Source organism: Pelophylax lessonae (genome assembly GCF_965119305.1).
Source record: "Pelophylax lessonae genome assembly, chromosome: 8".
In the NCBI taxonomy this organism is placed as follows: domain Eukaryota; kingdom Metazoa; phylum Chordata; class Amphibia; order Anura; family Ranidae; genus Pelophylax; species Pelophylax lessonae.
The window spans coordinates 62,267,826-62,283,499 of record NC_138775.1 but is presented as its reverse complement, the minus strand read 5'-3'; the positions used below and the strand labels follow the sequence as shown (position 1 = coordinate 62,283,499).

Sequence of the window (15,674 nt, the reverse complement as noted above, 5' to 3'; positions counted from 1 at the left end):
GGCCCACGTGGGATGCAAAACCCCACCCCCCCCCCATAGCCAGCAATGAGTCCGGCGCCCCGTAGTGGAACCTTTGGTTTGTCCAAGACAACAGAGTTTAGATAAGGATCTTGTTTCAAAATGTCCCAATGTTTTAGCAGAATCTTTTCCATTTTTGTTTTGATTTGGTAAGTCAAGCCTATGAGGCCTATCTTCCCAGTAAACCCCCCCAGCTCTAGGGTTACTACTGATAATCACCCGGTGCGATTCGTCACCAGGTTTCATTGTCAATACAAAAAAATGTAAAAGATTCTGCTAAAACATTGGGACATTTTGAAACAAGATCCTCATCTAAACTCTGCTGTCTTGGACAAACCAAAGGTGACGTATAGGAGGGCCCCAACCCTCAAAAACAAGATTGCGCCAAGTAAATTAAAGAATATTAAGACCACTAATAACCTGTTATGGATGATTCCCCTCAAAGGAATGTATGCGTGCCGGAAAAAGTTGTGTAAAATGTGCAACTTTGTACGACATGGCCAAAAAGATTTTACACATAAAGATAAAACTTATGTTTTGGAAGGCTTTTACAACTGCTCAACCGAATATGTGGTATACTGTCTGATATGCCCATGCCAGTTGCTTTATGTGGGTCGCACCATTAGACCGGTGAGACAGCGTTTTGGGAAACATCGCCGTCTCATTGAAGGTGGATGTGATCTCCATAGCGTTCCCCGATATTTTCTAGAAATCCATGGTAAATCTACTGATGGCTTAAAAATTTGGGTCATCGAATCCATCTCCAAAGAATTGTTAGAAGCAGAACGTTTCTCAAAACTCTGTATGCGAGAAACGTTTTGGATATATACCCTGGATGCTCTTGCAGCTCGAAGAGCTAGATGTACATACCATTCTGTAATATTGTATCATAAGATTAGGTCATGATATGATCTAATTTTTTTGCCTTTATGGCACCTTTCCACATAAAAATATACGATAATATTTATAATTTTATTCCTCATAAAAATAGTTTTATTCTTTATATTCATGATTATTATTTCTTCTTTATATATTAATTATTTCTATCCTGCATTCATTGCCTGTTTGTATAAGGCTTCGGTGGGATACATCATTATTTCCCTTCCAAGTGAGTTTGTGTTTATCCTTGGTCAAATTTTCATATGTTTTTACTATCAATCTAATTTTTATACACATACATTTGTATAGGTTTAACTATGCATACTACTATATATATGTTTTTAATGTGTTTTATTGCGGTGTTATATAGGATTGCCCTGCTTCATATGAAGCTTTAGGCTATTAGTCCCTTTCTCCCCTGGGCTGTTCTTAAAGCAGAGTTCAGGCCACAAAATCGACATAATCAATTTTGTGGCCATCCGCTGCTTTTCTTTACCTGAAAAGGAAATGGATAGTTACAATTTTTTTTTTTTTACTTACCTTGTTATTGTAGAAAGAAATACTCACCTTTTTTCCACTTCCTCCCTCGGCGGCCGCAGCCCGCGCCGTCACTTCCGGTTTGCAATGATTCCTGGGAGCTGAACGTTATCGCTCCCAGGAATCAATGCGACGGCACCGGCCCACTCGTCACTTCCGGCGCGACGGCGCATTCCCTGCTAAACAGCTTCTGGGCATGCCCAGAAGCTGTGGAGGAATGCGGCGCCGCACCGGAAGTGACGAGAGGGGCCGGTGCAGGCGCATTCTGGGAGAAGAGGACACGGAAGAGGACGCAGAAGAGGATCACGCTGGCTTTAGCTGCCCACATCAGAGATGGCAACGCTGGAGAAGAAATTTTAAAAGTGAGCATTTCTTCTTGCAGGTAAGTGCGAACCGGGTTAGATCAGAGGCTAGCCATTGTGGAATGTACTAGCCCTGACTGTCCCGGGGGTATTTTTAGTGAAAAGAAATTTTTGTGGCCGGAACTCCACTTTAAGTGATATATTACTGTTCTATAAAAACCCTATGAAAATCACGGCCCCTTAGCACCTGATGAAAGAGCGCGCATGTCCGTACGGGACCTCGCGCATGCTCAGAAACGCGTCGTGCATGCCTAGCATTCCAGTCTTCCTGGTGACGTGGCTGCACCACATCTTTCACCCGCACATCGTAGCTGCTGTTCCGGACGCCGACCGCTGCTGGAGATAGCCAGCATCCTTTCTCCTGTGGTGGACGACTGAGCCATGGACTGCCTCATGTGTGGATGGATGGCACCCCCCAGAGGAGCATCCTACATCCTTTGATTTTACACAGCTCATATATTGTGGCTTCTAGTGAGTTGCTATCGTTTATGCATTATTTTAAAAATAAATTTTGTGTGCACTTAGAGCGCTTTTCTCTCTTTTTGTCGTTTCTACTTCAGAGTTCCTCTTTTCTGTGGAGAGCAGCTCAGTGCTTTTGGACATTTACATCCAGGACTGTACATCCATGAACTTTTTGCTATCTTTTTATATCTTTATATATTTGTCTATTAGTTTTTTTCTTGTGACATTTCCCATCCCCCATTTCCCTCTCCCTATTTTAATTGTCATGTTCACCCTTCATATGCTGGTGGTTTTTAGCGCTCTTACACAGTTGGATTTGTTGTAAAAACGGCAGACCGCTGTTATGTCAGCAATGAACACAGGGCTCCTGTGTTCCTCCTATTTAGGAACACAGGTCCCTGTGTTCATTAAATAAGTACATCCCCCCACACAGTTAGAAAGCACCCCCTAGAGACATATTTAACCCTAACCCCTTCCCTGCCAGTGTCATTATTACAGTAACTGTGCATATTTTTAGCACTGATTACTGTAGTAATGTCACTGGTCTCCCCCCCCCCCCCCAAAAGTATCATAAGTGTCAGTTAGGTGTCCGATCTGTCCGCCGCAATGTCGCAGTCCCGCTAAAAATCGCTGATCACTGCCATTACTAGTAAGAAAAAAACAAATAAATAAAAATGACTTGAATCTTTCCTCTAGTTTGTAGACGGGATACCTTTTGTGTAACCAATCAATATACTCTTATTGGGATTTTTTTTATCAAAAATATGTAGCAGAATACATATTGGCCTAAAATTATGAAAAAATTCGGTTTTTTTTTTTTTTTTTTATTGGGATTGTTTTATAGAAGAAAGTAAAAAATATGGTTTTGTTTTTTGAATTGTCACTCTTTTTTTTGGTTATAGCTCAAAAAAATTAATTGCACATGTAATCAAATACCACCAAAAGAAAGCTCTATTTGTGGGGGGAAAAAGGGCATCATTTTTTTTTTGGGTACAGCGTCGCACAACCGCACAATTGTCTGTTAAAGTAATGCAGTGCCGAATTGCAAAAAATGGCCTGGTCATTAAGGGCCCTTTCACACGGGCGCTCCATATGTCTGCAAATCATCCTATTTTTTTGCGTATGATTTACGGACATCATGTAAGTCAATGGCATTGCGGATGTCAGCGGAATACCATCCGCTGACATCCGATTTTCTTCCTTTCAGTTCTGTTCCGTTTTTTGGAACGTAACAGAACCCTATTTTTCCTCCATTCAAAAAACGGAAAGGAAGCAAAATCGGATGTCAGCGGTGTCATCTGCTGACACCCACAATGCCCATAGACTTACATTATGTCCGTATATCATCCGCAAACGGATGGGATGATATGCAGACATACGGAGCGGATGACACAAGTGTCATCCGCTCCGTGAAAAAAAAAAAAGGACCGGAGCGGAGAATAAAAACTGATCGCCCGTGTGAAAGAGCCCTAAGGGGGAAAACCTTCCAGTTTAGAAGTGGTTAAACAACTGACCAATACATGTTTTTGAATTGTGTGATGGAGAAGCCTTGTTACCTTTCTGAATGAGGAGATCCATAACATCTGTGTGTCCATGCTGTGAAGCCAAGGCCAGTGGTGTAAGTCCAAAGTTACTGGCCCAGTCAGGGTCAGCTCCGGACTGGAGCAAAAGCCGCGTGATGTCCTTGCGGCCCAGTTTTGCTGCCTCATGGAGAGCCGTTCTGTTATCAGCACATGGTAAGTTTACGCTCGCATTGTGGCGCAATAACAAAGATGCAATATCATAAGACCCATGACGTATCGCTGAAAAAACAAGAAGCAGTTTAAAAAATAATCAAATATATATCACTAAGAATATAATATTAAAGACTTTCATTACCTATAACAAGCGGTGAATCCTCCGTATCATTTTTAGCGTCAGGATCACAGCCACTGGATAGCAGGAAGGTGACGTTGTCTAGTCTACAGTTGTCTACAGCCAGAAACAATGGGGTTTCACCTTTTAAGGTTTCCTGCTCCCAAGAATCATAACGAGAAGCTGAAATACAATATAAAATGTTATTTGTTGTCCTGATTCAGTCCTAAATCAGTTTACCAAAATACAAGGACTAACAATTCAAATTACATTCTTGAAAGTGAATTACAGCTTATACAGTGCATCCATAAAGTACTCACAGCGCTTCACTTTTTTCACATTTTGTTATGTTACAGCCTTATTCCAAAATGGATTAAATTCATTATTTTACCCTAAAATTTTACAAACAATACCCCATAATGACAACGTGAAAGAAATTTGTTTGAAATCTTTGCAAATGTATTAAAAATACAAAATTAACATAAAATCATATGTACATACAGTACGTATTCACAGCCTTTGCTCAACATTTTGTTTGTTGGCACCAATTACAGCCTCTTTTGAGTATGATGCTACAAGCTTGGCACACTTATTTTTGGGCAATTTCTCCCATTCTTCTTTGCAGGACATCTCAAGCTCCATCAGGTTGGATGGGGAGCGTCAGTGCACAGCCATTTTCAGGTCTCTCCAGAGATGTTTAATGGGGTTCAAGTATGGGCTCTGGCTGGGCCACTTAAGGACATTCACAGAGTTGTGCCATAACCACTCCGTTGTTATCTTGGCTGTGTAGTTAGGATTGTTGTCCTGATGGAAGATAAACTTTCGCCCCAGTCTGAGGGCCAAAGCGTTCTGGAGCAGGTTTTCATCAAGGATGTCTCTGTACATTGCTGCATTTATCTTTCCCTCGATCCTGACTAGTCTCCTAGTTCCTGCCGCTGAAAAACATCACCCCAGCATGATGCTGCCACCCCCATGCTTCACTGTAGGGATGGTATCGGCCAGCTAATGAGCAGTGCCTGGTTTCCTCCAGACATGATGCTTGCCATTCAGGCCAAAGAATTCAATCTTTGTTTCATCAGACCAGAGAATTTTTTTTTTCTCATGGTCTGAGTCTTTCAGGTACCTTTTGGCAAACTCCAGGTGGGCTGTCATGTGCCTTTTACTGAGAAGTGGCTTCCTTCTGGCCACTCTACCATACAGGCTCGATTGGTGGAGTGCTGCAGAGATGGTTGTTCTTCTGGAAGGTTCTTCTCTCTCCACAGAGAAATGCTGGAGCTCTGTCAGAATGACCATCGAGTTCTTGGTCATCTCCCTGACTAAAGTCCTTCTCCCCCGATTACTCAGTTTTGCTGGGCGGCCCACTATAGCAAGAGTCCTGGTGGTTCCAAACTTCTTCTATTTACGGATGATGGATGTCACTGTGCTCATTGGGACATCTAATGTTGCAGAATTTTTTCTGTACTCTTCCCCAGATCTGTGCCTCAATATAATCCTGTCTCAGAGGTCTACAGGCAATTCCTTGGACTTCATGGCTTGGTTTTTGCTCTGACATGCACTGTTAACTGTGGGACCTTGGATAGACAGGTGTGTGCCTTTCTAAATCGTTCCCAATCAACTGAATTTACCACAGGTGGACTCCAATGAAGTTGTAGAAAATATGATGCACTAGAGCTCAATTTTGAGAGTTATGGCAAAGGCTGTGAATACTTATGCACATGTGATTTTTTATTATTTTTATTTTTAATAAATTTGCAAAGATTTCAAACAAACTTCTTTCAAGTTAACATTATGGGGTATTATATGTAGAATTTTGAGGAAAACAATGAATTTAATCCATTTTGGAATAAGGCTGTAAAATTAAAAAATGTAGAAAAAGTGAAGCGCTTTAAAATGCTTTCCGGATGCACTGTATATTGTTGCTTTTAAATAATACTAAAATGTCAAGACTAGCAAAACCACAAACATAATGATCAGTGAGGTATTTGTGCTGCCGAACCCGAACATTGGCTGTTCGAGGTTTGGCCGAATTTAGAACTTTTTGCCCAAAAAGTTCGGAATTCGGCAACCAGAACCGACCAAAATGCAATGGGACAGGAAATGGGCTTTAAAAGCCCATGATTGGACCAGAACCATTAGCAAAATCCAATTGAGGGGGCAGGAGAATGCTAGGAATGTGATTGGAGTGACTAGGGGGTCCATAGGCCAATCATTAGTGAATACGCCCCCCAGTATATAAGATATCCCCCGCCAAATTCCTAGCATTGTTACACAGGGACATGGAAGAGAGTGGAAGCAGTTCTGTGACTTCTGCTACAAAGTGTCATTTAGCATTTATTAGTGTGAGGAAAGGGATATCTAGTGTAGTTAGGGTGCTCTTTTACACTTTAGTTAGATGCAAAAATTTAGTTTCTGTAGGGAAAGTGTTAAGTGCCAGGGTGACCGTAGTGTAGTGTAGGGTGAACTGACACTGACTGCTATGGCAGGGTGACCGCTATAGAGAAAAGATATCTTTTTCTTCAGTTTCTCTGAAGTCACATTTACTGCAGTAATATGGCTTCGCCCCTGTCAGCTTGCTTTTTGGCTGCAGGCGTCTATAGGGATTTTTTGAGCACATGTTTGGAGTCAGGCATGACATCTGAACATGTGTATAGGGGGTATATATACACACCCATGTATGTATATATACACCTGCACATATATAGGTGTGAAAGGAGCAGAAAACACTACTTGCGCTAATGAAATAATTAACACCAATATAGTTACGCTCCTATCACACCTATATATGTGTATGTGTAAAATACATATAAGTGTGTGTGTATATATATATACCCCTATACAGAAGTTCAGATGTTTTGCCTGCCTCCAAAGAACCCAAGAGAATGCCCAAAAAAAACGCTAGCGTCAAAAAAAAAAAAAATGCCCAGGTGTGTTGTTGCAGGCATTTTTTTGGGGCCAATGCAGAATCCTAGGGGAAATCCTAGGCCATCTTTGATAACTGATACACTCCTGGATTGCTGCCCAAACCTACACTATATTGTCAAAGGTATAGGGACACCGCACCGACCTTTAAACACACATGAAATCAAATGGATACCCAGTCTTAGCCCATAGGGTTCAATATTGAGTTGGCCCACCCTTTGCAGCTATAACAGCTTCATCTCTTCTGGGAAGGCTGTCCACAAGGTTTAGGAGTGTGTCTATGGGAATGTTTGACCACTCTTCCAGAAGCGCATTTGTGAGGTCAGGCACTGATGTTGGACGAGAAGGCCTGGCTCCCAGTCTCCATTCTATATCATCCCAAATGTGTTCTATTGGGTTGAGGTGCAGGCCGTCAAGTTCCTCCACCTCAAACTCGCTCACCCATGTCTTTTTGGGCCTTGTTTGTGCACTGGTGCGCAGTCATGTTGGAACAGGAAGGGGCCATCCACAAACTGTTTCCACAAAGTTGAGAGCATGAAATTGGCCAAAATGTCTTGGTATGTGGACACCTTAAGAGTTCCCATTACTGGAACTAAGAGACCAAGCCCAAGCCCTGAAAAACAACCCCACACCATAATCCCCCCTCCACCAAATGATTTGGACCAGTGCACAAACCAAAGTCCATAAAGACATGGATGAGCGAGTTTGGGGTGGAAGAACTTGACTGGCCTGCACAGAGTCCTGACCCTAACTCGATAGAAACACCTTTATTAATTAGAGCAGTGACTGCGAGCCAGGCCTTCTCGTACAACATCAGTGCCTGATCTCACAAACGCGCTTCTGGAAGAATGGTCAAACATTTCCAATAGACACACTCCTAAATCTTGTGGACAGCCTTCCCTAAAGAGTTGAAGCTGTTATAGCTGCAAAGGGGGGGCCAACTCTATATTGAACCCTACGGACTAAGACTGAGATGCCATTAACGTTCATATGCGTGTAAAGGTAGGCATCCCAATACTTTTGAGAATATAGTGTATCAAGATCACAGGAACCAAATAAGAGACATCTAATTGAATACTTTAAATCCACGTTCGTCAGTTTTGAGTGGACAAAGTGGATTGAATCACTAACCAACTTTATCTCTTGGGGGACTGCAACAGTAAACTTATGTACCTGAATCCCAAACTCTGCCTTTCTGCTGCAGCAATTGCACGTGGGCATATCCATCATTTATTCTGCAAATAAAATGCAGGAAGAAGAGAGAGACTCCTCCAGTAGGAAAGACAGCAAAATTTTAGAGCACAGAAGGCCGTTGGGAAGATTTGGACACTGGTGTCCCCGAGAAATAAAAAAATGCATTTGGTGAGTCAATGGTCACTGAAATATTATTTAGATAGACTGAATCGTTAGAGCCCATTCACACTGCCGCGACTTGTCAGGCGACTTGTCAGCCTGACAAGTCGCGGTCGGTCGCGGTCCATTGAGTAGTACAGGACCCGTTCTAATAGGAGCGACACAAGTCGCTCCGACTTAGAAAAAGGGTCCTGTACTACTTTGAGGCGACCTCGGAGCGACTTGCATAGACTTCCATTATGTGAAGTCTCTGCAAGTCGCGGTGCACAGCGGTGCAGGCGACTTCACAGGTCGCCCCCCGAAGTCGTGTCGCCTCAGTGTGAACCGGCTCTTAAGGTTCTTCTTTCTTGTGTATCTTCATTATTTATTTACAATATAAAAAATAGAAAAACTCACATTTAAATGTGATTTCTAAAATAGTTTTATCTTTCTGAGCTGCAGCCTCATGAAGTGGAGTCCATCCTCGATCATCTGTCTCCTGGAAGGCAGAGTGGTGGTCACTCAGTTTTGTTAAAGTCTTCTCATCACCTGTAAGACATACATAGGGTTAGCAGTTAGAATGCAATGTAGTAATAATACTATTTATCAAAGTAAACCTGTCACTAAAAGAAAGCAAATAGAGCTACCACATTCAGGGCCTGAAAAGCTGCTATAAATTACAATTTTATTTAGGTGGAGGGTTAGAGAAATTTTAAAGCTAAATTTGGAAGGCAGAGTAGCAGTCTGAATAGGTCCATAGTCTTGCTTTTAAGCTATCATATGCAGATGCCAGCTCTAGCTCTCATGACTTCAATCACTTTGGCTCAAGATTATGTCATTGTGGATTCAAATCACATGACCCAAAACCAAATTCCTCAAGATCTGTTAAAAATAACACCTAGGGAGGAAAAAGAGAATTTTTACATGCCTATCTATCCATTCTGTTGCCTTCCTAATCAGTTGAAACATATCTCACTATTTAGATCTTCTACATCAGCATTTCTCAATATTTTTACCCTTGAGGAACCCTTAAAAACATTTTGTGGTCTTGTGAAATGCCTACTAAAACCAATTAATTTGGCAGTCAGTGCCAAAAATGTCCCTTATGTTGTAGGAAGAATGCCCCCTTTACAGTAGCGGTCAGAATACCACCCTTACAGACAGCTAGTAAGATCATTGACGTCATGCCAATGGCTCTACCAAGTGGCATTGGCCCCAGAACAACGCAGAAACCATCAAATGGGAGGTCAATAACCTCAAGGAACTCAGAGATCATTAACCACTTTCCATCTGCTCACATTGCTGCTACTGCGGCAATGTGGCTCGTTATCGTCCAGCGACGTAGTACTACGTCGCTGGACTCCTCACCTTGTGGGCGGCGCACGCGCGCCGCCGGAGGCTCGCTCCCGCTGTGTTCAGTCACAGCGGGAGTCGGGCCAGGGGAGGAGCAGCGGCGATCGCCGCTGCTCTTCCCCGATCGTCGGGGAATCGAGTGTGGAGATCCGCCCGCTTGTGTGAACACAAGCGGGCAGATCTCCTAAGTGACAGGCAGGGTCAGATATCAGGGTTCAGCATAGCTGAACATGCGATCTGTCCCTGTGTCACTCAGTCACCTCCCCCCACACACACGTCAGTAAGCACCAGGCATACATTAACCCCTCCCTCTCCAATAAAATTAACCCCTTCCCTGCCAGTGTCATTTTTACAGTAACAGTGCATATTTATAGCACTAATTACTGTAGTAATGTCACTGGTACCCCCAAAAGTGTCAAAAATGTCAGTCAAGGGTCCAATCTGTCCGCCGCAATGTCGCAGTCCCGCAAAAAAAATCGCAGATCACCGCCATTACTCGTTAAAAAAAAAAAAACACCAAAAATGACAGAAATCTTTCCCTTAGTTAGTAAACGCAATAACTTTTGCGCAAACCAATCAAAATACGCTTATTGCAATTTTTTTGACCAAAAATATGTAGCAGAAAACAAATTGGCCAAAAATGTAAAAACATTTTGATTTTTACATTTTTTTGGGGGGAATTTCATATAAAAAAAAACGTGAAAAATATTGTTATTTTTTCAAACTTTACGCTTTTTTTGTTTATAGCGCAAAAAGTAAAAATCGCACAGGTGATCAAATATGACCAAAAGAAAGCTCTGTTTGTGGGAAAAAAAGGACGTAAATTTCGTTTGGGTACAGCGTCGCACGACTGCGCAATTGTCAGTTAAAGTCGCACAGTGCCGAATCGCAAAAAGTGGCCTGGACGTAAGACAGCAAAATCCTCCGGTGGTAAAGTGGTTAAGGCTAAAGGAACCCCTAGCAACCTCTTGAGGAACTCTAGGGTTCCATGAAACAGAAGCTAAGAATAGCTGTTCTACATTTAAATGTATGTCAAGACCAAACTTTTATTTTAGTTTTGGATAGAGTGGGTAGGAATTACAATTTTTGTTTCACTGATGCCCAGGGGCTCTGTTAAGAGACAAATGACCTAATTTATGCCCCTTTCACACTTGTCTGACCTGAAAGTTATGCGACTTTGATATGACTTGAAGCAATGCCTGTGTAATCTTGAGGTCTATGGACCTCAAGATTCATCAAAGTCAGACCAAAGGAGTGCAGGGACTACTTTGAAGTCGCTGCAAATTGAAGTCACACAGATATGAGTGGTACTCATTGGCAATCATGGGGTACTATTTGTCATGCAACTTTGCAGTCCCAAGTCGCACAAGTATAAAAGGGGCCTTACTTTTCTGGTGACAACAGTTTCATCAGACAGAAAGTAAGGTAAAATCTCCAACATGGACAGAAATAAAAATATGTTTTGTGTACAATAGGGGATGAAAAGAACCCCTTTTCAGCTTTTTTTTGCAGTCTTTGTCCTTGTTACAGATTTTCCTACTTTCCTGTTTGGTGAACACACTGAAACCAGTAAATGAGTGAAATCCTTCTAGTGGAGCCCTGGCCAGCAGTAAAAATGTTTAAGTGTGATATCAAAGCACCACATAATGAATTTAGTGTTCAAAATGAGGTTTAATTTAAAACATATGGCAGGTGCTACAGCCAACGCATTTTAGGGAACATACAAAGAGGGTAAACTCAGAGTGTTTTGAGCCCATAATCTCGTGAAGTACTGTGTTCAAAACACAGAGTTTAAACTTTCAATTTGAGTTCTACCTGCAGATACTGTTTATATTAAACCCTGAAAAGTGTTGGATGTAACACCTGCAATATGTCTAGAAAAAAAACGTATTTTGGTCTCTAAAAATTTGGTGTGGTGCTTCAATTTTCACTCTCAAACCTCATTTCTAGAATATGAGGCGATTTTTCTTATTTCTCGGTTTTCAAGAGCAACTCACCCATCACTTGGCCATGCCCATTGGGATGCTACCAGTACACTCTGGTCAAATACTTCAATCAGTACCCAAGGAAATCTACCTAAGGTTCCAGCGCCATCAAGTCTACCACTTCAAGCAGTAAACACATGACAGGGGTTTGATTCCAAAGCCACTCTATCCAAAAAAAAAACAGCTTTGGCTAGACAAACACTTTACTCATACAGTGATATAGTCAGAGTGATTGGGTACATGGCATAGGCTGGCAATACATAGCTTACATTTCAGACATTTCCTGTTGCATCAGCTGACATTCAAGCTCTTGGTAGCCCTGTCAGCACCACCTGGCTAGACAAACCTAATGTCTCCACCCTTCCTCTCTACCTAGTTTTCATCGAAAAGAACTACAAAACATTCTGCAAATCAGGCGTGGACAACCTGTGGCCTTAAGGCCCGTACACACGTACCGATTGTCGGCCGTAAGTATTCGGCCAACATCCGATCGGTCGATTGTCGGCTTGTTAGTATGATGCTTCCGACAACCGACTGCGACTTTTCGGCCGAACAAAATCTGGTCTGCATGCTATAAAATTTTTGTTGGCCAACACCAGAACGGCTGATTGTTCGTCAGTCAGTACAGATTTCGTCCGACAAAAGCCATATGAGCAAGACTGGGCATGCTCAGAGAAGAAAAAACACACGGAAAGTTAACCATCACATGACATCACTTCTGAAGTTGGTTGTTGTTGGCCGACAAAATTCGTGTGCAGTCTTGAGCACTTTTCAACAGACACGACAGCCCTGGACAAAAGACGGCCGATCGTTCGGCCGACAATCGGTGCGTGTGTACGGGGCTTTACAGGCTGCATGTGGCCCAAGACGGCTATGAATGCGGCTCAACATAAAATCATAAACTTACTTCAAAATGTTGATTCTTGGGGGAATTTTTTGGTAAAAATGCATTTACACTTAGCAAAAACATGCGGTCGAAACAATATTTACCAGTGTCTCTTTATTGGACTTTAATAAGTTATCTTCCCAAAGAAAAATATCACACCCTTCACAATCACGCTTTATTCATGTCATTCTTTTTTGGCTCCACCTATATTTGTGAGCAACTATTTTCAAGGATGAAGCACATGAAGGGCAAAATTAGACCCAAAATATCTAATGAGCACCTTGAGAATTCATTGAGAATGGCTACTACATCTATCGAACCACATAATGATGCGTTCGTTAATCAAAAACAGTGTCAAATATCGCTCTAGCTTTATGTTGCCCTCTTTTACTTTTATTAAAAAAAATATTTAAAAAGCATGAAATTATTTTACTCAGATAGGTAAATTATCTATATAATTATATATATATATATCCTCCAGCACCTGAATCTGATCTGTCCCTCTCCCTGCTATCAGCTTTTATCTGTTGAGAAAGAGGCAGTTGTCCCTCACTAATCCCCCTCCCTGTGTGTCTCCCCCCCTCCCAGCACTTATCTCTGCTCAGGAGTTTATTTGTAACTTTGTTTCTCTCTCTCTGTCTCTCTGATCACTGAGCTCCAACTGCCCAGCCTGTATATTTTTCTCATCTCATCTTCTTTTTTATTTAACATAGTTTTTTTTTTTTTTAGATTTAGCAGGAATTATGCGAGTTATGTTATATTTGTGTCTGATAATAGTGATTTTGTTGTAATTTTAGATAAATATATCTTTAATATTTTCTTGAGGGGGCCCTGCCAGGTAGTCTGTACGGGGCCCCGCGATTTCTAACAGCAGCCCTGACAGTGGTTGTCAGCTTTTTCAGTAGTTTCTCAGGTATGAGACATGCATACATTGGTGCAAGGTGGACTAATGTAAGTATGCAATTAGGGTCATACCTGGATTTCCGCTTTTGACAGCTATGTTTTGTCTTTAGAAAATAGGGAAAATGTTCTAGATATTATAATATGCACCGGAACAATGCCATAGGACAAAAACATATTAAGCTAAAGTCACGTACCGACTTGAATGGCAGCCACAATCTTGTTGTGTTCTGAACTCATGGAAAAGGCGCTGAAAGAGACAAATGATTACATACACGTTATTTTTTATAAACTTTGTACAAGTATCGCAGGGATTTAAACTTTTGGTTTTTAATCATATACAAAGTTCTCTATGGAAGTACTTTAATTCACCCCCTTCTATGCAAGCAATAAAAAAAAAAAAATAGAAACATCAGTAATAAAACATAAAACATAAAAACACAATACACGTTAGGAGGGGAACCCTTGGGGGAATCAAAAATGGAGAAAGATTTGGGAGTCTTAGTTGATGATAGATTAGGCAACAGCATGCAATGCCAAGCGGCAGCTTCCAAAGCCAACAGAATATTAGCATGCATAAAGAAAGGGATGTATTCCAGAGATAAGACTATAATCCTTCCACTTTATAAAACTCTGGTCCGACCGCATCTGGAGTATTCTGTCCAGTTCTGGTCGCCAGTCCTCAGGAGGGATGTGTTGGAGCTGGAGAAAGTCCAGAGAAGGGCAACTAAACTGATTAGGGGGTTGGAGGACCTTACCTATGAAGAGCGGCTGCAATCGCTCGATTTATTTTCCCTGGAGAAAAGACGTCTGAGAGGGGACATGATAGCAATTTATAAATATCTTAATGGGGATCTCAGCTTAGAAGAAAAGCTGTTCATTCGAAGGAATTGCATGAGGACTCGAGGACATACAATGCGATTAGAGGAGAAGCGTTTTAACCTCAGGCAACGTGGGGGGTTCTTTACTGTTAGGGCTACAAGATTGTGGAATTGTCTACCACAAGAGGTGGTTTCTGCGGGTAGTATGGTGACTTTCAAAAGACTCTTAGACTTACATCTCAAGGATCAGGAGATTGAGGGCTATGTTAGATGATTACAGTCACACACACCTACACAGGTTGAACTGGATGGACTATTGTCTTTATTCAACCTCGCCTACTATGTAACTATGTAACTATGTAACTATGTAATCGAAACTTGGAAATGTAAAAAAAAAAAATAAATAATAATTTAATTAAATTGATAAAAAAACCAACATGTTTTTTTTTTTAATTTATGCAAAGTGTGTTTAGTACTGACATCACCAATTTACTCAGAAAACTAAAACAATACTGAATTTTAAGAATAAACCCCATAAAAATTCGGACATCTTGCATACAGAACTGCCACAACTGTCTGTTAGAAGCCTTTTATTTATTCTGATGTTTCTAACTTAGCATGGAGTTAAATCTGGTTGGTTGCACAGGGATATTGTACACCATTAGTGCTGTTTGCACTGCCATATTGAAAAAAACTACCACATTCTACATTTTTTAGTTTCTCTTTGGGTCTCGGATATTCAGTTGAAATGTATCCATTCATTCATATTGATGCAAACAAAATGTTACCTGCTGTTTTCTATGGCCTCCACAACAGAATCCTTTTTGAAAGCTTCTTGAAGACTTTGATGTATGACATACTGGGCAGCAACATCATCATCATCATCCAGATCATCACCAAATGTAGATAAGTCCATTGTGTTCAGAACACTGAAGGAGAAAGCTGGCATTTAAATCTAGTTTGTGTTGCAAAGAAAACATTGCAATGTATTATATTATCTTTTCTCACTCAACACTGGTAATGACATATGAAATGGTGTAATTTCCCTTTTTCTAAAGCTGGACACATGTTACAGCTGCATTAGGTATGTTACCATCATCTATGTAGTGTAGTGACTATATGGTCCTCAGTAGAGGTTATACAGTTGGACTCTAACATGTGTGGCCAGCTTTAACCACTTAAGCCCCGGAAGATTTTACCCCCTTCCTGACCAGGGGGTATTTTGCGATTCGGCACTGCGTGATTTTAACGGACAATTGCGCGGTCGTGCGACGCTGTACCTAAACGAATTTGACGTCCTTTTTTTCCCACAAACAGAGCTTTCTTTTGGTGGTATTTGATCACCTGTGCGATTTTTAATCATGTG

General features: G+C 41.4%; 1 protein-coding gene across 1 annotated transcript in view; it reads right to left on the bottom strand.

Moving 5' to 3' along the window:
* Positions 1–15,248, bottom strand: part of ASB14 (ankyrin repeat and SOCS box containing 14) — a 28,074-nt gene extending 12,826 nt beyond the window's left edge. The window contains exons 1-5 of the mRNA XM_082266457.1: positions 15,097–15,248; positions 13,685–13,737; positions 8,781–8,912; positions 4,137–4,295; positions 3,815–4,060 (exon numbers count right to left, since the gene is read on the bottom strand). Coding sequence (XP_082122583.1) covers positions 3,815–4,060; positions 4,137–4,295; positions 8,781–8,912; positions 13,685–13,737; positions 15,097–15,224 — 718 coding nt within the window. The 5' untranslated portion in view covers positions 15,225–15,248. The remainder of the gene's footprint in view (positions 1–3,814; positions 4,061–4,136; positions 4,296–8,780; positions 8,913–13,684; positions 13,738–15,096) is intronic.
* Between the last annotated feature and the right edge of the window lie 426 nt (positions 15,249–15,674).